General features: G+C 32.9%; 1 protein-coding gene across 2 annotated transcripts in view; it reads right to left on the bottom strand.

The window, feature by feature from the left end:
- Positions 1-1,688: 1,688 nt before the first annotated feature.
- The window catches only part of LOC140753675 (sialin), a 56,771-nt gene continuing 32,366 nt past the window's right edge, over positions 1,689-26,093 (bottom strand). For both annotated transcript variants that reach the window (XM_073088402.1, XM_073088403.1), the window contains exons 6-12: positions 21,533-21,619; positions 20,823-20,956; positions 19,864-20,013; positions 5,268-5,415; positions 4,621-4,761; positions 3,193-3,278; positions 1,689-2,899 (exon numbers count right to left, since the gene is read on the bottom strand). In XM_073088402.1, coding sequence (XP_072944503.1) covers positions 2,726-2,899; positions 3,193-3,278; positions 4,621-4,761; positions 5,268-5,415; positions 19,864-20,013; positions 20,823-20,956; positions 21,533-21,619 — 920 coding nt within the window. In that variant the 3' untranslated portion in view covers positions 1,689-2,725. The remainder of the gene's footprint in view (positions 2,900-3,192; positions 3,279-4,620; positions 4,762-5,267; positions 5,416-19,863; positions 20,014-20,822; positions 20,957-21,532; positions 21,620-26,093) is intronic.

Here is a 26,093-nt window from a genome sequence, read left to right as displayed (position 1 = left end):
ACACGTTTGTAACGCGGTCGCGGCGCGCTGCCGCCTCGTTTGGTCCCTCGGAATTGTTCGGATCACACTTTACTTTATAACTATCAGTACATTGTAATCGTTTGTTGGTAATGGCCACATTTGCTAAACACATTTTTTAAATAGCAAGGTATTTATGGAAGAAATTATATGGTACATTATTTATAACTGCTGATCAGACCTTGGGCACTTGAAACTTTTCTCCACACACTTAGAGGAGAAATAGTCACAGTAGAGCTAGAATTGGACATGGACATGGACATGGTATACCGAAGTTGTTCTAGTAGATTGTTTTGAAGTATAAAACTATTATAACTTAACGACCAGGTTTTGTCCCCAATTTATTATGTAAAATTATCTATTGAAAAATGAGGTTAAATATTTTTGAAAATTTGATGATTTTTGAATGTTTTTGTTCTTTTTTTTTTATTATTTTAAAATCATTATTTAAAAAATAGACTTTAGCATGTGGCCAGTCTCCTCTAGCTGGGAGCGTGTCAGCGCGCCGCGCCGCGGGGCTAAGCTAAATGTAACAATGAGTCGGGTTTCCGCAACCTATCTCTTAAGTCGCTTCGTTGCAACATGTCGTTTTACATTCGTAGATATCAACGCCATGTACGCAATTCCTCTGCAGTGTTTGAAAAAGTAGGTTTACTTAGTTATTCCTCTGCAGTGTAACGATAAAAAGGAGTTTTACTTCGTTATTAAATATTACATAAATGTATTCTAAAAAATATTAAATTTTCACTTATGAATTGAAAATTATTCAACGATTCTTAGGAGCCATTGTAAACAATGATAAAATGATAGGGTTGATAAAATTACGAATATCATTTGATAATCCATTTATATGTGCTCCTTGCTTCCATTACACATAATCTATTGTACAGGTGTTCTTTGTTTGTCCTCTATTTTTTTTCTTTTATGAACTTTCTGAATATAAAACGAGACATATCGCAACCAAGCTATAATATCGTGTCCGTAGCGCGCGCCGGTGCGGTATCAATACATCACAATCATTATATTAACAGCCTTTTCATTATTTACGTTTCAACAACTTGCTACTAAGCTTACTTGCATTATATTTATCATACAAAATAGTTGATTACATTGTTTGCTAATATTTTTATATATTTTTTAACATTTTATATCGTTTTTTCTTGGAATACAAAACTCGAAAGTATATTTCAGTTGTAAGCAAAGTATATTTTTCTGAAGTAAACTTTTGTCACAAATTTGTCTTTTATCTCTAATAAATTCTTCTAAAAATATTGAGGTATATAACCGATTGAAAAATGCAAGTTAGCTTTTAACAAAAAAATATTTCTAACAATTCGTAACTGAAGTTGATTCAATGTTTTAAAACAATTCAAAACTAAGGAATCAAAATATCGTTTCACATTATCATTTGCATTAAACAGCAAACAATAAAATTCGAATCAGTCTGTTAATCATTTGTGGCGAAATACAGAGAATACTGTATCTGAATACAGAATAGGATATCTTTGAAAGGTATGTATGGCATTTAAAAATAATGATTCACTAGTTAACATATCAATTAAAAGCAACGACTCTTCAATATAATAAACTATGAAACGTAATTAAAATAAGCTGGATTTTGTCTGTAACTAAATGCACAGTAGGTTTATTTTTGGTAAAAAAAGACCTTTTCCATATTTGTAAAATTGATTATAAAATTGTAGAATTTTACAAAATACTTCAAAATATTTCATAGTATGTCTATAATTTAATTACTAATTATTATTTAGACAATTATTTATTAATATTGAAAAGTCATTGCTTTTGTTTTAAGAAATTAAAGATGACTGGCAATAGTCACTATGACGCTATTACAAATTTAAAGCTGCGTACAGACTAAACCAACAAAGAAATTTAATAACGTCTTTTACTAAAAGTAGGTAACGGTGATTTGTACGCGGCCTTAGCACAGACATACAGACCATTCCTAATGTTTTATTGTTTTGGTAGCTGTCATAGTGAACCTCAAAATTATGAGGTGAATAAAGATGTTAGTTCTTCATGACCGACAAATTTTCATAAGAAAAACAAATAAACTTAAATGAGTGGATCCTATGACATATTGTAAAAAGTAAAAAAAAATTATAGTTTTAGTAATCAATGGAATAGTGAACATGAACAATAAGTAGGGGTAAATAATGCAATAGTCAAAGTAAATTAGGGTGGAAAACTACTTAATTATGACTAAAATTATTATTTGTATTAGTACTGAAACTAATACTGTAAGTGTTAAATTGCAATAATAAGTACTTCCTTAAATTGCAATAATAAGTACTTCATTTAATGATGAACTTATGTATGTTGTGACTTTAATATGTTTATCGTAAATACTGGGTGAATACTCCAAGTATGTGTGAATGGCGAAATTAGAAATTATAAGGTTTTAATGAAAAATACTGAAAAAAGTTATAAGGCCAGATTCGATAATACTCTTGTAATTGTGGAATTTGACAGGGACATTGAAATTGCAACCATATTGTAGCAACAATGTTGATTTACGAAAAAGTTTTTAAGTATTTATACCTAACAGAAAATACGGGAAAATCGCCTTTAGGCTATAAGTTTAAGCCTTATTTTACATCACGGGCAATACAAGAAAAATAAATAAAAAGCGATATTTGCAAGATGGTAGTCAATCCATCGGTCATGAACAACACTAAGTAGCAACCTACGCCTTCTCTTCGTTGAGTGGTTGCACCTCATGTTTCTCAGCGCCGGGCGCAGTGGGAGCCACTGCCCAGGGCTGCAGCTCGCCCGCGCCCAGCGACACGAAGCACAGCGCGCCCAGCAGGTACGTGGCCGCCAGGATGTAGAACACTATCTGCCATTGCTCGTATGTGTTCTGCAAACAAATATTGTTTATGTTATTGACTAAAAAATATGTTTCAAAACAAGTATTCTTTTTGAAACGATTTTGTGTGACTTTAAAAAACATTGGTAAATGTATCAATCTATTTTTGAATGCCACAGGTCAGTTCACCTGCTGCAAGACAAAAAAAGCGGTTTTGGTCTATCTCTATCGTAGGGATCGAATCGTAGGGATCCTGATTTTTAAAAAGTTTACCTAATTATATATTATTTGTATCAACGGCGAAATACTGTAATCAATTGATGACAAATTAAACATGAAATTACCTGATGCTTCGTGAGCTCTCCAACCATGTAGGTAGAAAGCCAGCCACCGAATGATGACAATGTATTCGCCATGCCGAAGATAGTACCTGCATAACATTCAAATTCAAATTAATTTATATTTTAATGTGGTAGAACTATGTTATATTTGTGGGTAACTCCGGAGACAATACCGTTACACCTATTTCTGCCTTATAACAGCTGTGTTAAGCGCTGCTGTGTTCTGATATGAAAGGTGTGGTAAGGGGGACATCATGCGAGGTGTTATATGTCGTCAAGGGTTGCAACGTATCAGTGGCCGATATAAGGAAGGACTTGTTGCTACTTCTATATTATAAAAAAAGATTTAACTTAACTGTCAGACAGTATTTTCACGAGTAATTCGAAAGTTGGGACATAAAGAGGGCGATCACGAGATATAAAATTAAGGAAATAATAAATTAACAATAAATCGCAAAAAAAGTATTTATAATAAACATACAATAACTTAATTTAATCTGAAGGTAAATCGTTAAATGCGATGTTTATTAAAAATAAAATATGTATGTAGTATTTTAATGGGGTAATTAAACCAACCAAGTAGAATAAAAAGCGGACTTAATTATAATTAATAATTCAACATTAGGATATTTTCTGTATTTTTTTCAAAATATATCGTAAAAGCTTAATTGTAATGTTATTATATATATTACATTAAATACTTATCATCAAAACATCATCACATTTATGTAAAAATAGTGACGACAAAATAATCATAGGTACTCATTAATTTTTTTTGCGCAAAAATATAATAAAACATATTTTCGACGTATTTTCCAACGATATAAAAACATGCACAAATTATAGAAGATATCCACGTAATGGGCAATAAAGTAACCAATTTACAAGTAAGATTACACGTTATTAAGTGTAAGGCTACGGTACGCGGGTTTTCCTCGTAGCCACCATGACGGACGAAAATTAACTAACCATAGTTTATGGAAATTAATACATCGTATTGTAGTTTTTTAATGTAAAAAATATTATTTATGACAGTCAAAACAAAAATGCTTACAGGCATCTATACAAGGGGTGCTTAAACGAGTGAGAGGCTTTGCATACTAAAGAAATAAAATTTTCAGTTTTAGAAGGACCTCTTTAACAAACGAGAGAAAATCCTTACACAGGAATTTTTGTCTTTCGCAGACAAATACTCAGCACGTGGTGAGAAAAAAATGTAGAAATTATTTTTTTGGACAGTGCTCCATCCCCTTAACAAAGCTATTATATATTTTATATTTACGCCTGTAATTATATATGTACCTAGTATAATGTATAATGTAAACCCGTTTTAGACCTTTCATTTAAAATTAAGTTACATAATATGTATTCATAAATTAAATATACAGCCGTATACAAAACCTCCTCTTTTTCGGTTAAAAAGCTACTTACCGCTGAACTTAGGTGCGATGTCGAGCCCGTTGCCGAGGTACCCGGCGGTGACGGCGCCGTTGATGGTGAGCGCGAGCGTGAAGATGGCGATCGACCACACGCGGTCGTGCCCGTGGTACGCCTGCACTATCATCAGGATACCTGCACAACAAATAGTATTACAGTTAATTTAACTCGCTTAAATATATGTCCTGCCACAATATACACTAGTTAGTTGACTGATTTTAAATTCGTCCTTAAGAGTTATACAAGGAATATGTAAGCAGAATTTTAGTCATTTTAATCCCTGCCAAATTGTCAAGGTAGGCAAAATTCTTAAACGGCAGGTAGAGTTAAAGCTATGCTTACATAGGCATTGAAATTACACCTTAATTTTTTTTATGGAATTATTTAATAAATATTTCTAGTTATCACTGAACAGAACAGTCATCAAAATAAACAAAACAGAGACCTCTTTTTGTTTCTAATACTTTAATTGCCCTTCTGATCAAGAATTTATTACCATCCGATGCACATACATTTAAAATGATCAAAATTTTCAAGTTATTCTTATATTATTATGGTATTCATAGAACCGATTCCTAAACTTAATAATAGGATTCCCTATATAATAAATTCCCCTTGAGAATATCAGAGGTCCGTCCTACCTGGCAGGCCCACAGCGAAGCCGGTGAAGAGTTTCCTGGCGGTGGTGGTGGAGAGCTTGCCGCTGCGGCGCAGCGAGTCCGCCAGCACCGACGATGCCAGCGCACACAGGTACTTGCCCAGGTAGGGTAGAGATGATAGCAGCCCGTTCTGGCGACAAAAATATACATATATTAATTATTTCGTATTAGATGCCTTCAGAAACCCCGCAAAAAACATAGTTACACTAATTCATGGTTCGGTTTGGACCACATACTAGTATGCCGAAAAGAGGTAACACTAAATAATCAAACTTTGTTTTATTTATATTTTTCTTCAACATGTGTAATGTGTAATCTGCAAAAATAATAGGATTGAATAAAAAAAAAATAAGTTCGAGAAAAGGATTGTACGGCCGTGCCACTTTCTTGCCCCGACTTGGCCGGGCACTGCCGTGCTCCCAGATCAATACTAAAAATATTTAAAAAACAAGATATTAATTGTCGGCCCCACACTAGAGGTACAAGACCCTGGAGTATTTTTTCCACCTTACACCTACACAACACTGACGCACAGCGCACTGGTACGAAACCAAATTTTGAGTATCCAAACCGGTAATCAGTCAGCCTACATGACCAATCTTCATATGAAACAATACCTTTTGCAAATGTACCAACACAATTAGCCTTAGTCATCTTCACATTGGAAACCAACCTTCATACACACCTTCTATACCTTTGTACTTGACAATTTCGCAAAACCACCGTAGGAATGCTAATTTGCGATTGGCCCTTCGTCACGTTACAAATTCGCGCTTTCCGCCTCAGATATGGCCTTGTCAAGTAGTATTTATTTCCCCAACGATAAGGCTAGCGCCTTGGTATTTTGATGACTGTCGAGTGAATTTTAATTATTCAACACAAGGTTCCACTTGAATCATCTTAGCATACAATGTTATTATAAAGTGTAATCCTAACCGAAATAAATGTGAAAACTGGGCCAAGTTCGGTACAAATGACTTACGGTAATTAAAAGATAAAAGAATTGAGACTTTCCAAATTATATTCTTAAAGTAATTTTAAAGAAAACTTGATACTACCTTTGAATTTGAATTTGTAACTTACAATTTAATAAGATTAGTTTTTGTCTGCATAAAAAATAAAAGGAGCTTTTGCATAAACTAATAAAAATAATTTTCTTTTTAGTTATATTAATAAGGATTTTATATCGAATTCAGTAAATAAACACCAAAAAAACTTGAAATAGCCTTATAAAAAAATCAAACTTCGTGAAACTCTCTTATTGAAGACAAATTCAACATAACTAGACGGAACGAAAAATATTTTTGTTTGAAAAAAATATGCAGGAAGGTGTCAAAAATTATATTTACTTTCGTCTACTTACGAGAACAAGTGTTGAAGTGTTAAATAAGAGGACTAACTCTAGGTGACGTCGCGGCTAACCAGATTAGAAATATTTAAGATCAAATAGGTTTATTCGGTTATTTTTTAATGGTTGTGTCCGCCTTGAAAAACCAATGTTTATAATCCGGTTGACACATTAATTGTTAACACATTGTTAACAATTGCAAGTATAATATTTGTATCTATGTGTAGATGACATAAAAATATATACTTCTAAGGTGAAAGATAATATTTTTTCTCAAATTGTCCATTATAGGTTACTTGTACATTTAACGCGAAAAACTAAGCATTATCACAGTACTAATTATATTACCTATATTTATCTAAGATAATACTTGTCGTATAATCAAGCCGCTACAAACGTCAACAAAGATGTAAGCACTTAATGAGTGCTGTAAAACAATTCAAGAGTATCTCAAGAGATTATCTTATGAGGGTATAGCACTACATCAGCCCACTATAACAACGGTTTTTACATTGTAGCAAATGTACAAATAAATAAAATTTAGACTTCATTTTAAAATAAAAATACCATTTTATTTAAGGTATAAAATATAGTTTATTTTATACCTTATTAACACAACATTATAAAAAAAATATCATTTTCAGTAGGTATTACTACAAAAAAAATATATATGTATTTGAACAATATCTTTAAATGTCACCCACGCTTATAAAATAGCAAATGAACGTGTTAAACAATCATCCGTCACAAATGATTAATCTTAGTTTTAGAAGAATTACTATGCACAGAAGAGAATAGATGAGAATCCTGATTTATAGTCTATTCATACAAAAATACCTGCATAGCTGACCGTTGTTGATACTCTCATTAATGTGGCTGCATTTGTACCAAATGGAAATTCTCATAAAATAAAAAAAAACGATAAGACGATATTTATAAATTTAAAACGCATTTAAAAATATATTTATAACTCCTTTTATCATATTTCTTCCATATAAAAATACCAAACATATATCTAATGACGCACAAATATATAATAAAATTTCTACAATCCCCTAGATTTATTCTTATCATTTTCAGCACTAAAACATTATAACTCTGAGTTCAAATAAAAGCGTGTTAAAAAAAAAAAAAAAAAGATCCGACTCAATTGCACGGATGAAAAAAAGCCTTCAAAATCACAAAGCCTACCTTAATGCCTGTTGTCTACATTACACCGTCTAGCACCTAATTTATGTTTTCCTCGTATTTATTACCATTTAATTAGAAGCTCCGACTCATTAGCCATTTAAACCGGCGTCACGCTCATGGGCCTGGCGCCACTGTCGCAGCGCCAAGCAACTATTTTAATTGGAAGGTGATCACACTTTTACTATGCGGTGTTGGAGCGTTAAATAATGTTGGTAATTAACGTTATCGTGACTGTAAATCAAGTTAAGAAAAATGTTTTTTTGGGCACAATTTTCTTAGTACTGGTTTGTGACTTAATTATAACTATCCATCTTATCTACCTAATTATCTATTATATAAATCAATTTGTTATGTATAACCTGAAAAACGTACTTAACATAGGTAAAATGCTGATTATTTAAAGACTACATGGACATGTAAATATAATTTTTACATAATAATTTTTACATCACAAACCAACAACAAAAATAAAAACCGGTCTAGTCTATGTTTCCTGCCGACTATAGACCCCACAATATAGGTAAAATCCCAATTAAGATAGGACTTTTACTTAAAACCTATCACAGAAATGTTATTAATGAACCAAGTTGGAAATACCTCGTATTAGAGTACTTTATTACCCTTTAAACCAAAACACGGCACTTTACAACACTGTTATAGAACAAAAATAGATGCGGCGATAATGGAGTAGCAATGAAACCACTTAGAATTCTTCTACATTTTATTAACCTCTTATTTTATTTATAGTTACAACTACAATTCTGTGCACAGCTTAACCTCTTTGAACGGGCATTATCCTAGTGGGCGCATGATTCATCGCATCAAAGCTTTATATGGCGAGGAATACTAATCAGGAGTCATCAGACTCGTGTGACGGATAGACAGGTTTTACGAGCTAGTTCAGTAATACCTGTTGATAACAGTATCCTCTTAATTTTTGTCACACTTTTTTATTATTTCACGTGAATTATATTTAGTATTATATTAATTTAAGATTTTGATATAATTTGTTCATGATATATAAGATACCACTGCATTTCATATTTGTATGTACGTTTTCCCAATTACCCGAATATGAGCATAATTTCTGATTTCGATTCCCTTTTACTCGTCCCAATACATTATACATAAAATAATACGTCTATATTGTAGTGTAATAAAGTAATTCAGATATAACTTAGAGCCAAGCTTCACCTTAATTTTTCTCTCCTATAATCTCTTTTACCGAGCCAACACTAGACGCAGACCAATCTGTTCTCACCACTGACCGCATATCACGTCTCTGGTGTCATCAATCTGGTAGCAATTTGCGCAGGCGTCTAGGCGTCATCTTTCCGCCGCCGCAAACCGCACTAGGCGCCACAAGTATACGTATAAATAGTACGAGCGGGCGTTATCCCCGTATCCGCATGATTCATGGACATCAAATGCCTGTCGCGGCGTAATCAGTGGTCTAAGCAGTAGCTGGCTGACTGGCCGTCCACCCACGAGGTGATTAGCCTATTAATATTATTAATCCAATTATAACAGTTTTTTTTTTTCAATTTCCAATTTAAACGAAAATGTCAAACTACCCTAGTCTGCCGTGTAGTGCGATTATCTTATAATGTATATTAAAATGGTATATATAGCAATATATTACATCATTCCAAATATTTATATTTGTAAAATTATGCTCTGTATATATAGACGACTATAAATAACATTCCGTAAGCAGGAAAGAAGTGTTTTTCTAATATCATCATTTAAATAACAAACGAAAATTGAAAAATAAATACCACGTAAGGTAATTAACCAAATGGATACTTTAAAAACAAAGTGATTCGCCACAACAGTAGCGGCGGGAGTGATGTAGAGGTGAATGCACGGTCATTAACGAGAACACCATGGCCGGCATTTGCGCAACAAAAAGTAGTAGAACTGAGTATTATCCGAAGAACTAGTCGGATAACACGCCGCGCCAATACGTTGGAGCTATTCTTGGCTCCTGACAACGGGGCTAGGGGTGTAGCCTCGACACTGATGCATCGCATAATTAAAATAAGCTAAAATAAATTCACTTCAAATAATGCCAATGTTTCTTATCCTAGAACTCCATGTGGTTCGAATCCAGACGTACCACTATCACACCTGTTTCTGCCTAATACCAGCATAGCTAAGTGCCGCTGTTTTCTAGTTTGAAGGATAAGGAAGACATATCCCAGGCCTTCTAACTTTGTCCTCAGGAGTAGGCTTCTGAAGCCGTCCTCAGAAAGTCCGCTAATCTTATCGAAAACGTATCATGATGTCCACGGGCAGCAGTAGTCACTTACCATCATCATAAACTTAAGCGAAGAGGGAAATCACGACGTTGAAAATGGTGTTTATGTTTTTGTTTTGAAATAATTTATTTAAAATAATCTCATCTAAAATAACTTCACTTCACTTCCACCCCACCCCTACTGTCGACAATATATTTTTAGCTGCAATCCAGCGGCTATAATTGGATACTATTTTAATTACTGTAAACTTTTCTAGGATGCTTAGATCAGAGAGATTATGTGTGTTTAGATGTCTGGAGCCTAACCTGTTTATTAAATCTCTTAAGATCTTATCAGGAATTTAAGTCTTATTGTGAGAACTTTCTGAAGACATTCTAGATGTGAATTCCCAGGAATTTACTGTGAATTTATTAATCACATAAAGAATATGGAAAATTATTATCCTTGAAATTACGCAATCATTGTGAGAAATTTCTGAATTAAAGAGATTTAAAAATTCTAGATGTGAATTCCCAGGAATTTACTTTTAATGTATTAATCACATGAAGAATGTTGCGAAACATTATAATCCTTGATTTTTTTTTAAGTCTTTGTGTCTGTTCATATAAAATAGAATTATAGTAACATATGACCAAATATGGTTTTATTTTAACATTCATTGCAAGTACGAGTATGTGTTACTTGCAATGAATGTTAAAATAAAACCAGTGATAGCCTGGTTCAAATTCGGCCTAATAAGCTGCAGGTCTGAGGTTCGAATCCCAGGCACGTCTGATATTACGAAGTCAAGTGAAACCGTTCTTACTCTTCTCACTCCGTTCTCATCTATACTAATATTATAAAGAGGAAAACTTTGTTTGTTTGCTTGTTTGTTTGTTTGTTTGATTGTAATGAATAGGCTCAAAAACTACTAGACCGATTTTAAAAATTCTTTCACCATTCGAAAGCGACATTATCCACGAGTAACATAGGCTATATTTTATATGAAATATATTTGATAAATAGATTTTGAGGCGGTACAAAGTTTTCCGGGTCAGCTAGTTAAATATAATAGAAATTTATTATTTGTCCACGTAATGTCGAGGTTATACCGATCCATGAGTTACGGCACTTACGGCGAATTGACAATACACAATCCAAGGCCTTTCAACGAAATTGACGTCAGGTTATTCTATAGGTAATTCATTTACTAAACGTTTTAAGGCGGAGTAAGGCAAGGTTACATGAAGGTTAGAGTTTTCCCGATAATATAAATAAGCTTGAATATGACGATATGTCATTGGAATAATTAATAAAATAATGCCATTATTTATAAGCCTATTTCAATCACTGCTAATATGTTGTTGTGCACGAGTCGGCATAAGAATTGACTAAAAATATGCATTAATCATTCAAATATTTTATCACATTTTCAATTTTACATATCGCTGCTTAGCATGAATAACCGTAGAACTTAAAATTAATCCAAAATATTTCCTATTTTAATGTGTCTAACTGTGGTTACTTGTATAACTACTTATAACTGTGTTCTTCATTATTTTACTTTATTTATTAAATAGATGTCAAAACAAAACAGTTGCAAGTTTAAAGTTAACAGATTTCTAACAGTAGATTTGATATACGCAAAAAAGGAAGCCGTTCCTTCCAAATACTAAAGTCTCAAAGACTTCGAAAAATTTACGAGTACCCTCATCAGACTTCTATCATGGCAAATACCTCGTAAGGGTTCGACAATGAGTCCAATTGTGCCCATTGGCCCAAGTTGCTGCATCCTGCGACCTGATTCCCTTTATGAGGCGTTTCCTTCATGCCATGCACTAGAAATTGGTTTTAACCAGTAGAAAGGAGTATTTCGTCTTCGAAGTATTTCCTTTGGATCCGGTGGAGCGAGAAATAATATGTTCAAGTAGATAAAAATGATATTTTACCCGACTGCGGAAGGCAATGTCTTCGAACCTATGTATATATCTTTTATTCTTTGGCACATCTTACAGCCCAAACGGCTGGACGGATTTTAACATATAAAGTATTGTTGGATTCGCCTATATTGCGGGAATGACCATAGACTGACTATATTTTAAAGCAGTTGGGTTTTTGTTTTTACAATAATTAACAAATGTTGTAAAATTTTAAAATATAGGTATCTACTCAATGCTTTTCGAGCAACCAAAATGTTCTAGCAATAAAAATTGAAGATACGACTGAGACCATATTATAAAAACCTACATTAATTAAAAAAGTTCATGATTTAACATAAAACGTTAAATGGAAGCGTCGTACTATGAATACGGAACCGTTTCGTCTAAAAGCTTTTACAAGTAAACAAATACTCTTAAGTAGTAGTTTACATCTTGTACAATAATGTATAAAAATAACGTATTTACACCCATTAAAGAGTAATATAGATAGGTAGGTAATACAAATAGCGTTGAATGAAATATTTTTTGTGTACAAAATTAATATATTTTTAAATTTATGTAATCAAAAACGACTTATAAATATTAATTAAACCTTATATCGTTACACGAATAACTTTTCCAAATGATATGCTAATAAAACAAGAAAAAAGAAGACAAGCAAATACCTATGCAACAAAGTTGCGAACAAAAAGACATGTTTAATATGCATAGCACCATTGATATAATAACTAAAGATATGTTACCAGCGGGCAAAACTTGAAACATACAAAATACACAAATTAGTGTTTGTCGACTCCAGTCGCTCTCGCGCGGCGTAGTAATTGATACGCATGTCACTGTACACGTTAAACGTCATTACTTTAGTCTTCAAAGCCTCAAAATGCCTTCTTGTGCAATGCTTAAATGCACAAATTATAAAAAAAAAACAAGCTTCATGAAAGCTTCATGATATCACAAGTAAATAATGAGAAATTATTATATTTTGACTATTCCTCGCGTTTGCGAATGAAACTTAAAACGCTTTTTTATCGTATTGTTCCGATAGCTCTGTCCCTTATTATAATATTTGGCTATGTAGTAATATGTGGTTAAAATGAAAAATATGCATGTGTGTGTCAATGCGCTGGCTGTTCGCGCACTTTTTTGTGTTATTTAGTGGGCAGGTAACATATCTATAATTTTCATATATCATTGCATAGCACATAATATAGTATTATAATTACTTACGTAAGATAACTAGTTTTTATCAAAACCGCAAAACCGGAGGCGTCTCGCCTGTGTTTTGTTTCATTGTTTAATGTTAATCGAATGAGTAATAAGCTTTTGACAATTAATTAAACAATTTGTTTGTTTCTTAGAAAAATGAGTGGAAACTACGTACTGCAGTTGTATCATTGTAGGTGCCTACTAATTGAAATTCGTACCTAATAAGTCATATTTTAATTAAGTTTTTGTTATATTTATTCATTATTATTGTTTCACCTGTAGATTACATACTTTCAATATGTTTTTTTTTAATATACTACGTGTGCATTTGCATACAAAAATATGTCAGCATGGCTATTGTTTAAAGATGGTAATTTCTATTAACCTAATAATTAATAATAATATGAACGAGTGTTCATATTATTATTAATTAGTTTATAATATTTAGTTATAATATAATGATATATAATATATTAGTAATAATATATTAGTTTATAATATTATGTTTAATGTTTAATGTGAGTGAGTACTCACATTAAACATTATATTCTACACTATCTGTCTTTTATGCGTAAAAAGGTAGGATGCCAAGGCGGACAGACAGCAGAGGTTTAGTAATAAGGCCCTGTTTTTACACTTTCGGTATGAAACCCTAAATAATCAAAAGCTTTAAATAAATTAACACGCTTTTATTAGCTTGGGTTGTATCTATCTATGTATGTATGTAACGGAATCTTTGAGCATAATTTTCACCAATTTCCACAATTCTGACAAATTTGAAAATTTGCACACGTATTAAGGGCCGCTGACACGCTTTTTAGTCTAAATTAAAACTCTTTGTTAATAGAGATTATTTACTTTCTGTAGATATTTTTCAGAGCTTGTATAAACTGCGTTTAAAAATTGCATGTATGCATTTGTCAAGTACCCAACAGCTAAAGCATCCGGAGACAGGGTATTAATCTACTCAATGAACATTTATTACATAGATAACCCTCCACAAGTCGTTATTAAAGCTTCAAGATTAGAAATTCTGCAGACGTCTTCAACGACTCGCATTAGATGCCATATGAATGTATTACCTACGTCTGTATCATAAAAACTTTATTGGGGTCGTCTAGGACAATGATTATGCTACCAAGTACTAACAATAATGGTATGCGAGTCATTTGTGACGAAATTATCAATTTACGTTATATAACGAAACGTTTATTGAGGGTTTTAGACTTGTGCATAATTGTATTTTAGTGTTCATATTAAATACGCTTTTATTTTTTTTTATATAATTTGCGTCTTTTTTATATAATTATAATTTGCGTTTTTTTTTATATAATTTATTACGTACATTATTATAAGCGTCTTATAATAATGTACGTAATAAATCCGTAATACATAAACAGCTTCTTTTTATTTTTAAATTAAAGGGAGGGCTAAGTTATTTTTAAATTAAGGGATAATACCTATTATCTACGTGTTAAATATATGTTAGCTACGTACGTTTTTTTTTTTATTTAAATTATTTTTTTTTAAATAAAGGAATGATTTATAGACCTTGACTAACAAGAATAGTTTACAATATATATGCGAGATAAATAAAATATTAAAACGGTTCTTGCAAGAAACACGTATTTCGTGTTAGCAGTGACGTGAGTAGGGTCACCACGTCCACGTGACCACCGTCAGGACGAATTTATCTTCAGATAGGATCACGGTTAACCGCAACTAGTAAAATATCTTAACCTGTCAGAATCATTTAAACTTTTAAAATTTAACTTATAGTAAAGTTAAATTTTAAAAGTTCAAAATTAACTTTTTATTACAACTATCAATTACTTATTTATTTATTACTTGCTTAGAAATTACAAGGAAATTACAAATCCGTGCTATTAATTTACTCTATTTTATACACAACAGACACTAACATAAAATAGCACAATACATAAATAATATAATTTCCGTCAGATAATAGGATCAAGATATAATATATCGTGATCAGGTAAGGATTTTTACGTGTTAGCAAGATAATTTGAGGCGCGGCTACCTGCGCAACGTCGAAAGCTGACCAGCTGATGCAATAGCCCGGTTGTCTTGCATGTTGTGATCACGACTAAGCTAATAAAACTTCAACAGTACGCTCAAAAGTCGCTAATAAATATAAAATATCAGGTTATTTTATTGAGGTCATATAGGAATTTGTTATTTTACAAATAAAGGCAATATAGATGGTTTAGATAGTCCAAAAATATTTGTTTGTTGAATGTTGACTTTGAGATAAATTCTATTGAAGTGAAAAAGGAGTATTTTATTTATTTAAAAATTTATTGCATCACCTATAAGATCTATCATCATCATCTAAGAATAAATATACAAAAGGGCAAACATAATGCCTGATGGCATTCTCTACCAGTCAACCCTGGGAGGATGAAGAGAATTTGCACCAGGTGTTATGCTAAAGTAACAAAGAGCGATAGACAATAAAAAAAAACAGCAGATATATCAATATGTATTAAAAATAACGAAAATTTTAGTAAAACGTTAAAACGTAAATAGCTTAAAGTAAAACTTTTGCAACGCATTACTATTTTAAAGTAAAAATAGGTATGAATGTTGTATCTAACAAAATAATTTTGATTTAACGCTTTTATGGCTTATAGAGTTACCATTAAGTTTGTCAGATATCCAAACATGATATTATTAACACAAAAAATAAAGATGTGATTATAAACGCAACCAGATTAAACCAGATTCTGTATTTACATAGAATACATTTTAAAGAACATACGAACTATTCACAAGAAAATCCTCTTCGTTTTTTATTTTATGAGTCAGACCATAGAAAAACGTAAATAAATCTCGTGGAACAACTTTTTGTATGGTTAACGATATAATAAAATGTAAATATTATTCTTGTTTGTAAACGTCCGCCACGTGTAGAAGGTTACATAATTCTATACAAAACGATACAATGTAATTAATTATTAATAATTATATGTAATATGCGCATAAAACAAAATTGTTCATATATTAGAAATCGAACAATGCACAATTATTTAGCATATGTAATGTATTATTTTCTCAGAAGAAGTCGTTGAAGAAAATAATGATGTGATAATATCACTCCACGTTGTACTACACTATTATTATATTTTAATGATTATTGACATAAATAATGTGAGACGTTGGACAACACAAGATACACGTGAAGAAACGATTTCAATAATGATGATACGAAATATATTATATAGCTACATACATATTCTTATGTTGTCAAATCTTAGCTAAATTTTTGCAAATGATAAAACACTTTTTGTTTTATTTTTTTGTATAAATGATTATCGTTTGTCGATCTATAAGAATCTTTGCACCAAAAACAGTTCACACGAAAGTCTACCCTTATCCTACAGCTTGGTCACCCCACTAAACAATACGCCTCTCGAATTGTCAATTTATGTCAATGTACTATGAAATGATATCATTATTAGACACGAAATTAAAACAAAAAAATAAAAGCGTGTTAATATCATTAACAGTACTGCATGCATTGCTGGAATTTGGTAACGCACATCGTGCTTATTGATAAGATACACTTTTGTATAATAAAAATACCTATAAATGGTAAGACGTATAATGATAATGAAGACCTTTGCGAATTGTGGCCTGTCAAGTTTGTGGTTTTACTTTAACCACTTGTCGACGGAAATTGGCGTCATAGCACTGAACGATTAGTAACAGTTCTCAAACTCGTGAGAATCGAGAACATTCAACTTTTTGCATTCATCATCAACGTACGTGCAAAAAAACAATATTGTATCGAGCCTTCAATTTAGGGAACTCTCAACCGGACCTTAGTATGAGTTTTTACAAAAATCACTGTTTGCTATACATTTCCAATCAGTTCTGATTACTACTGATCTGATACAGATCCGTAGGGGGCACTGATTAGAAATGTATGGACAAATACGTAAACAAATACAAAACAGTCATTTACTGGTACTGTGGTAAAAGGGTACTGTAATCTTGACGGCATGGTTACATTAGCGCATGGATAAAATCTTGCTTAGAAAAGATTAAAACAACTTTTAAAATTCCGTATAAAATCTCGTAAACCGGATCCTAGTTTTTATGCAATCTTAGAATGAACCTTGACGCTTTCTTCTAAAATTCCTTGAAAAAATATCAACTTAACAGTATTTTATATTTGTATTAGAATCTTGACGGTCAGGAATTTAAAATATTTTCCTCAACGCTTCGTTGACGTCTTAAAGTTGTATAATAAAGTTGATAGAAATATTGTTTTCCATATTTCTACGTCAGCTTTGTTTTAAGGCAGATTCACACTCCCAAGGCATTCCATCTTAAGAATACCAGCGTAACTGTTATATATGATAATGGTTGCAGATGTCTTTAGGCGCTACTGACCACTTAAATTAGATGGTCTACATGCTCGTTTGTTACTTCTAGGTAAAAATATGTTAGGAACAGGATAGATAATTAACGGCGAAAATTTAGCTTATTCAGCGAGGTATATTTATCCCTAGAGACACAGAGCGGTAGATACCGCTCTGTGTCTCTAGGGATAAATAGCTTATAGATAATAGCTTAGATAAGCTCAGTTTATATTAATAATGAGCTGATAACCCATTGGCTACTATTTCTTTAGCAATTCGTTCTTTTAGTAATTGATAAGTAGTTAACGCCACTTTTATGTTTCCAGGGAACAATTTGTTAGCTTAGAAAACAAATATGTACCACTCATCGATCACTTAACAAATTGGAAACCTAAGCGCAGCTGGATTACTCCCTTCTTAGTGACTACTTAGTTAAGTTTAAGCAAGAAGATGGAAGCCTACGCCATATCCATTATACAATTAGCCTTGGTTTATGCTCCAACCAACATAACTATACTATATAAGACTATTAGAAACAACGATTCAAGTGATTTTAACAATAAACCATTATTGTCACTAAAACGAGTGGAAAATATGAACATTCAGTCACATATATGACTGAGCGTCCACTTAAGTTGAGCGACACATACAAATAACTATTGACGACTTTTATATGCTCGTAATTTGCATGCATTTCAATGTGAAACAGACTAGACATTACTTTTGTGCGAGCTCCACATTGTGGTGCAAAAATCCTTTATTCAAAAAGCAACAGTGAAGAGTGTCAGGAAAACGTGACGATTATTATTACACTGGCAACGCGATCACGGATTTGCAATAAAACAGGAAAACTATGTTACATTGTAACAATGTTTGTTAATGTTAAACTGATTATAACTTGTTATTATTTAAGAAAAACAAAAGTATAGTACCTACCATTGGTAGGTGTGTGTGTTAAGACGGACTAAAAATTGCAACATATAGTAAATAAAAAACTTTGGGCGCACTCGACAGAATAATTGATGCATAACTTTTTATATTAGTGTTCTAAAAATATAATATTAAACTGCAAATTATGTGAACGGCTCCATAATTTGCAGTTCACATAATTTGCAGTTTAATTACCTATTATTTAATTAGGTGTAGTCTCTATTTAGAAGTTAGAACTAAAGATAATCACTACTGGTATACCTACTCCCATATCACCCCCTAGTGGGGGTGTGAAAATATATTGATTTTTTATTTTTTTGTCGAAATTGTCCTAATCTGAGTCGACACCGAAGTCTATGATATATTGTAATAATAACTAAATTATTACCTCCGTTCGACATGTAATTTAGAAAGCAAATAAGCAGGAAAAATATGTTATATTGTAATAACAAATATATTTATAAATAAAATATAATTAGTTTAATATAAATATGTACTAATGTACATTTTAATAACATATACATTAATATTGTAATTAGTTCGTATAATAATAACTCACTGACAACCTCGATTTGGCATGTATTTTTGAAATACTTGTAAAATCTTTTCATTATTATCCCACTGCTGGGTCGAGTCTCCTCTAAGTGTGGGAAATTTATTCTACAGTGAGAAAGGTAAGTCTAACACGCATATGTTTTAAAACATCACACGTACGTGCCTGGGATTCAAATCCCGAACCTATGATGTGAGGCAGAGTTTCAAACTACCAGTCTATTACTGAAATTGTGTCTTTTAGAAACTGTAACATTTTCTCCCTTTCCACTGAAATGTGCCCGTGTATACTTTTTGTATACTTCGACAATGTCTGGGTTGAAATTTTGGACATAGATAGGATATCAGAATTAATCACTTGTCCTAGCAATGTCGATCTAAATAACACGATGACATTTATTTTTGTGAGTTATTTGTATAGCAAAAATCAACAAATCATGTATGCCAATTTGTATAGGTCTACGGAGAGACTTCAAATTGTCAGGTACACGGAATAAAAAAACTAGTCAGTCATGATATTTTTCTTTTATTGGCACCAAATTAAAACACGACCTCAACTGAGAAGATTTTGTGAAAAACTCTGCGGAATTCTTTAACGTCACTATTACCTTTGAAAGCCTAAGTTATCTTTTTTACTCTTATTTATTCAGCTTTTTTTTCTAAAAGTTAAGTATACATATTTACTGAGCTTATTACTCTTATTTACTCGGATTTTTTTCTAAAAGTTAAGTATAATAATATCTGCTTTTTGGTCCACAATTCTAAATGTTAAATGCTACTCACGTGTTTAATGCTGTAGTGCAGGATGCTCTCGACGTATGTAGGCAGCTGGTTGACGACGGTGAAGTAGCCGAACACCGAGGCACCGTGCGTCACGATGATGGCCCACACTGGCGGGGACAGCAGCATCGCCTTCCAGGGGACTGGCATGTGCTGTAATGTGAAGTTATGTTAGTTGGGGATGTGGGTTCCGGGTTCGATCTTCGGTTCTCAAAGTTTTGTAAACCGCCTACTTTTAGAATAAAAGGTGGTCGAATACAGATCCTGATGGTAAGTAGCAATTACCCCATGGACTTCTCTAATCAACCCGTTATAAGATTTGAGTCCTTAAGACTTGATGTTGGTAACAAATATGTTAATTGCAAATCACACTAATACATGTTATTCTTGTTTATAAAGCAGCAACAGACTTGGGAGGAAAATCACGAACGGTCATCATATCAATCAATTAATTGCGAATTTACCGCAAAAATTATTAAAACCAAAACCATCGCAAACAAACACGCACACACACACACACACACACATAAGTGCGCGCGCACACGCACGCATACACACAAACACTCACGCACGCGCCCATAAACACTCAATCGAACGAATACACGAATAAATCATCAAACCACAGATTATTAAAGATTAACTCACTCCTAACAAGAAAATGTTACCAGTTTTGACAATTAAAATTGTCACTGTCATCTTTTTTCGTGTTTGAAAAATATTAAAAAAATGTAGTTTATAGATCATTTACGAATGAAGCGATATTTTTCCGCACTTTTTCTTCGATTTCGTATTTTTGCAAAACTCAACTGCACATTTCATTGTTCCGTGTAATTTACACCATGATATGTCAAATAGCTGACAGAATTGACAACCGTTTAAGGCATTTAAATGCTTCCTTCAATTACAAGTCGTTGAGATATCTCTATTTATCTATGCATCAAACAAACACAAGCAGCACTCACCCCGTTCCCGTTGCCGTCCTGCGGCAGCGCCTTCAGCAGGAAGTTGCGCTCCGTGTCGGAGATGCGCGGGTGCTGCGCCGGCGAGTCGTACACCACCGCGAACCACGCCACCGCCCACATCACGCCGATTATACCTGCACACGTACTCGGGTTATTATCAAAGAAACAAAGAAAGAAAACAAGAAAAGAAAACAATGAAAGAAAGAAAAAAAATTGAAAGAAAGAAGAAAATTTTCTATCACACAACCAGTAAACGATACTTCATACTAAATATTATATTTTTTTTTTTAATTCGCCTATGATCACCCGTATAAACGAAGTGCACTGAGTGTAATATGATATATCATCCGTGTGATAGTGCTCCAAGTGGAATAGACAAAAAAACTAGAGTAACACCAGACACAAGATAATAATTGAAATTGATTTCACCGCCTGCACGTTACTTGAGGAAAATAAACCAAGAACAAGAAAAAACATTTATTACTAAAGTAGCACTACGGTAGCTTATTTCGTTGACATCCTTAAATTTTACCTGCAAGTTCCTAATGCTTGCCCATCACTAATACATAAATTGGTGCTTATATATCCATAACAACATGCACAAAAAGACTTATAATATGGCAATAAATGTAGAAATGGTAAATAGTACTTCCTTTATATAAAAAAGATGTCAACCCGTAATCTAAATAACTATTGGAGGAATAACTTACCAGTGAAGTAGAAAGCTGACTCCCAACCGAAGTGAGCGATGAGGAAACCGCAGATCGGCATGGTCAACGCGGCTCCCAGAGACGACGCTGAAAGTAAACGTTTCATTAGACATATTTTCATAAAAGTGCAATAGTAAACGAGCATGCAATCCACCCTGCTGTTAAGTGTTCATTGCATCATCGACAAGTGCAGGTAACCCCAAATACTTAACACTGGCATCCTACCTGAGGTGGATCACAAATATAAAACGTTACTACCCTTATAGACTAAGTTAGAAACCCTTATGTAAGTAATCTCCCTTATCCGTTGCAATTGTTTGGGTGGCAGCGACCACTTACGATAAGGTTTGCTGCATGCTGAATTACTTCTTCTATCTTTAATCGTACCGTCTCTATGGTCAGAAATTTGATTCGAAATGATCTAACTCACTTAATTAAAAATTGACTACTTTTTCCTGTATGAAAAACAAGTCTCCGTTGATTCTAATGACGTCAATGGGAAACAATTGTGTTTTGATTTAGTCCATCAGACCAGGAAAATTACTAACATACGCACATTCTGTAGGCTGGGCAGCGCTCCAACTATTTTATTGAATTCAATTGTTACTTATTTCATTTTTATTGTGTTACGTCTATGATCATTGATAATTGTTGATGATTGTTTTGATGCAATCAATTTCAAAGAGCGACGCATGAACAATTATTTCTAAGATGATTTACTGTGGAAACCCCCTTAGCTTAACCGAGATATAAATAGTGTTTTTTTTTTCAGAGACTAGCGCGAACTCACGCTACACTTCTGCTTTGGGACCCAAATAGTGTCCTGTCAACAACTAATATATCCATATCTCCCTAATGGAAAATATTGGAGTCTGAGCTTCATGCTATCCCGAGTTCCAGAGGAAAATTGGTACTTTTGATGGGTAACGCGAAAATGTTTTACTAGTCAATAGATCTTTAAAACAGCTGTTATTGACATAACACATATTATAAATTCATATATCGAATGCCGAGTGCGGGTCCAAGTTCCGTCGAGCGCTTGTAATGCAAATATCGATAAATGTCAAGGAAATGAGGTAGCAATAAAATTTTAATGGCCGTCGGATGTTTTCCTCGAGCGTACCTAGACCCAGTTGCGTGAGGATACTTCGGAGGACGGACTCTAGTAGCCTAATTATTCTAATGCCTAGAATCTATTAGGGCGCCTACAGAGTAGGTACCTAACTACTATCCTCTGTTTGTATTTGTTTGCGATTTAAATAACAAACGAATATACAGTCCAACTGTGGTAAGTACTCACTGCCGCCCATGCACTGCTGTGAGCCGTATAAAGAATGTGCGTTCTACCTAAAATTGGAAGATCAAGATAGTCGCCTCAGTAAGTCAACCTTTCACGGCAATGGCGCTTAACGCTAGAAATGGGTGTAGCAGTGGTAGATACTTTCACGATCGAACCATATTGTACCATCATCCTACCTGACTGATGTCAAATATGTCCAAATGACCAAAAAACTTAGGTACTACCTAACTGCAACCCACACACTGTATGTCCACACTGCCACGCACAAGTCTCTCCCTACAACCAGGGTAGGCCTAGAGCGTAACGCTGATCTTGTGTCATTAGGTGGATAATTACCTATACGCCAACATGTAGTTATGAAATAACCTTTGGGCCGGCCCAAATATCTACATAGGCCTTTAATCGACATAAATTTTATCGAAGTTTTTGTTTGTTTCGTTTGTTTCGAAGTTGTCCTATGTGACATTATCATATGAGCCATTTTTGGACCAATCCAACAAGTACCTAATTAAATTAAGTAAACAGTAAGACAATAATTACTTCCACATAAAATATTATCAGGTTCATAAAACTGGACAAGGTAAGTGGAAAATCGTGTATCGTTAAAATGTAACAATTAGATTAGAACTTAGTGTACAAATAATAACAAAAACACGATGTGATTTTGTAATCAACAATTGTATACATAATACATGTATATTATGTAAGTAGATAGCAATCGTTTAGATAGCAACAATTTATTTAGTAGAATCATCACGCAAAATAGTCAATTTTGCTATATTGTACTAAATAAATTAAATATGATTTAATTAATTGTACAAGAGCACAATTATGCATTACAAAGCAATTTAATATTGTTCTTATAGTTACAGGACCTATGCCCAGAAATTACATCCCTACATAAATAATCCATTGAAAGGTGAACCAAATCAAAAATCGTGATTTTATGAAATTCACGCCATACAACGGCATTATTTTAATCAGGTTGTGTTTGATTCCAAAGAAAAACCTCTGAGTATTTGAATGATTTTCCTGCAGGTATACGCACTCGTATAATGTAGGCAGTTCGGCGAATCAATGTGAGAATCATCCGTGAAGCCTTTAAAAATTGCCCAATTAGCCTGGCAAATGATATGCCCGTGGACAAGGACTATGTCGATATAAATTATTATATTCCGGTAGGTGATAAACAAAACTAAATGTTATATCTAAGAAGTTGCTTGTATTTCTATTTTTTTTTAAGAATGAACGCTTATACTTATAAGTCTAGACACATTTTTTGAAATATCCACAAACAACCTCTAAAAATCTTTATTTAGAATGGCGTATTAATTAATCATCACTTGCTGAATTATGACTTGCATTAATGTATCTGAAAACATGAGAAATCCTACACACTTAAGACTTCTGTAAAAAAAAAGATAACAAGGGTGTGCCAAGGCTACCAATTCCCATCCCTCCTAAACCTGTATAACCTTTTACTATAAGAGGAGACCCAGGAGTCCTCCTAGGTCAAGCATTAGTAATATATTGATTAGAAAATTGATATTGACGAAGACTATTTATTTTTTAATCTGGCTCTAAAAACAATAGCCTCAATACAACAACAAGAGGCTTCAATCAGACGGCAATTCAATCATTACAGTGGATTTCATAATCTTTACACAACGACGCACTGTTTAAGGAAGATGAACGATGATTCGTTTTATTGAGACCTTTAAACCCACTTACATAAATGCCTGACGTTTTATTATAGACGCCGTACGCATCTACAATGATTTACGCAAATGGAGAATGAATAATAAATCAATCGTCATTGATAACTGATATAAAGCGGTTTTGTTTGCGTTCTGTATGGATAAAGGCCATTATTATAGTATTACGAAATATAATGAATTATAACTGACTGTTATTTGCGACTATGAAATAGCGTTTTTACTGACCCAATAAACCGCAATCTCAGGTATCCAACGTGTTTTATTTTCGTTAATACAATTTAATACAGGGTGCCGGGCTAGATAATCATATCTGGAAAGGCGCCGTGCTCCGACAGTTTCAGTAAGGAACTTTTATATTTGCAAGATTTTGAGAAAACTCCGATAGCATGATTCAGACATACTGCGCCATCTTCACTTCACTCGAGAGGCTTGTATTAATCTCTACATCGGGTAGATTAGATCATCGTAGGATCGCGATTTGATACGGTACTACGACTCAAATACATCTACTTACTTGCGATGAATTTATATAATTTCGCTTGCGATCACAAACTTATAACACGGACAAATGTATTATTGTGTGTATGTACACAATAATATTATTTTTATATGCCGCGACAACCCTAGCCTAGACATGACGAGTGTGTTATGTCAACGATTGTCGTAATAGTAAATTGTTTGTTATTGCTGTTTTAATGACGTGCCTGCTGTTATCATTATTAATAAACTCGAAGATGCAAGTCAGAACATATGCCAGTCATACTCATACTTTAACATAAATGTCCACTAACTAAAGTCGTAGACAATAATAAGCAAACATAATAAAAATAGCAGGAAATTCTATATAAATATTCACATATTTATCTCTCTAGTATCTCTCATATTTATTAGTATAATTAAAAGTAAGATTGTATAATTAAATAAAAACAGCTACACATTTGTGATACTTAAACATACAGGCAATCCTAAGCATTTCGTTAACCACATCGAATTCTAACTGATTTTATATAATTTTGTAACAGTGAAATCCACTTATAAAAATCCTATACAAAATAAATATGTATTCAAATTAAGCCTCTACAATAAACCATTCAAATTAATTCGTATCAATAAATCATATTCGAATATTATTTATTATGTTAACTTGACGCCTCGCGCGTTAAGAGCGAACCGTTAATACATTCAGCATACATTAAACCGGTCCGCGAATTTCCGCACCCGTCAAATGTCACACTAATTATCTGTACCAAATAGCATAATTACTCATTCTATTTTCATAACCTGTTTTTACTTACTTTTAAATTGACAACACTTGAATAATTGTTTCACTAGTCTTATTTATTCGTTGTTAATTAAAAAGTGTAATTTAAACGCTTTTGTAATTTAAGAACCAACTTTTGTTTATCAACAAAATCTTATAAGATCAGTGTAATAAATAGTAATAAAAAAGATTATTCATAAATCTTATCAGCTTTTTAAAATACTTTTAATTAAAATTGACGTTTTATACAATCCAGATAGGGCTGTCACCGCTTAAACATCT

This window comes from Epargyreus clarus, unplaced genomic scaffold, assembly GCF_041222505.1.
Source record: "Epargyreus clarus isolate Ecla_fem2 unplaced genomic scaffold, WU_Ecla_fem_2.2 ptg000027l, whole genome shotgun sequence".
Lineage (NCBI taxonomy): Eukaryota > Metazoa > Arthropoda > Insecta > Lepidoptera > Hesperiidae > Epargyreus > Epargyreus clarus.
The sequence above is the reverse complement of the archived record's forward strand: the minus strand, read 5'-3'. Positions and strand labels throughout refer to the sequence as shown.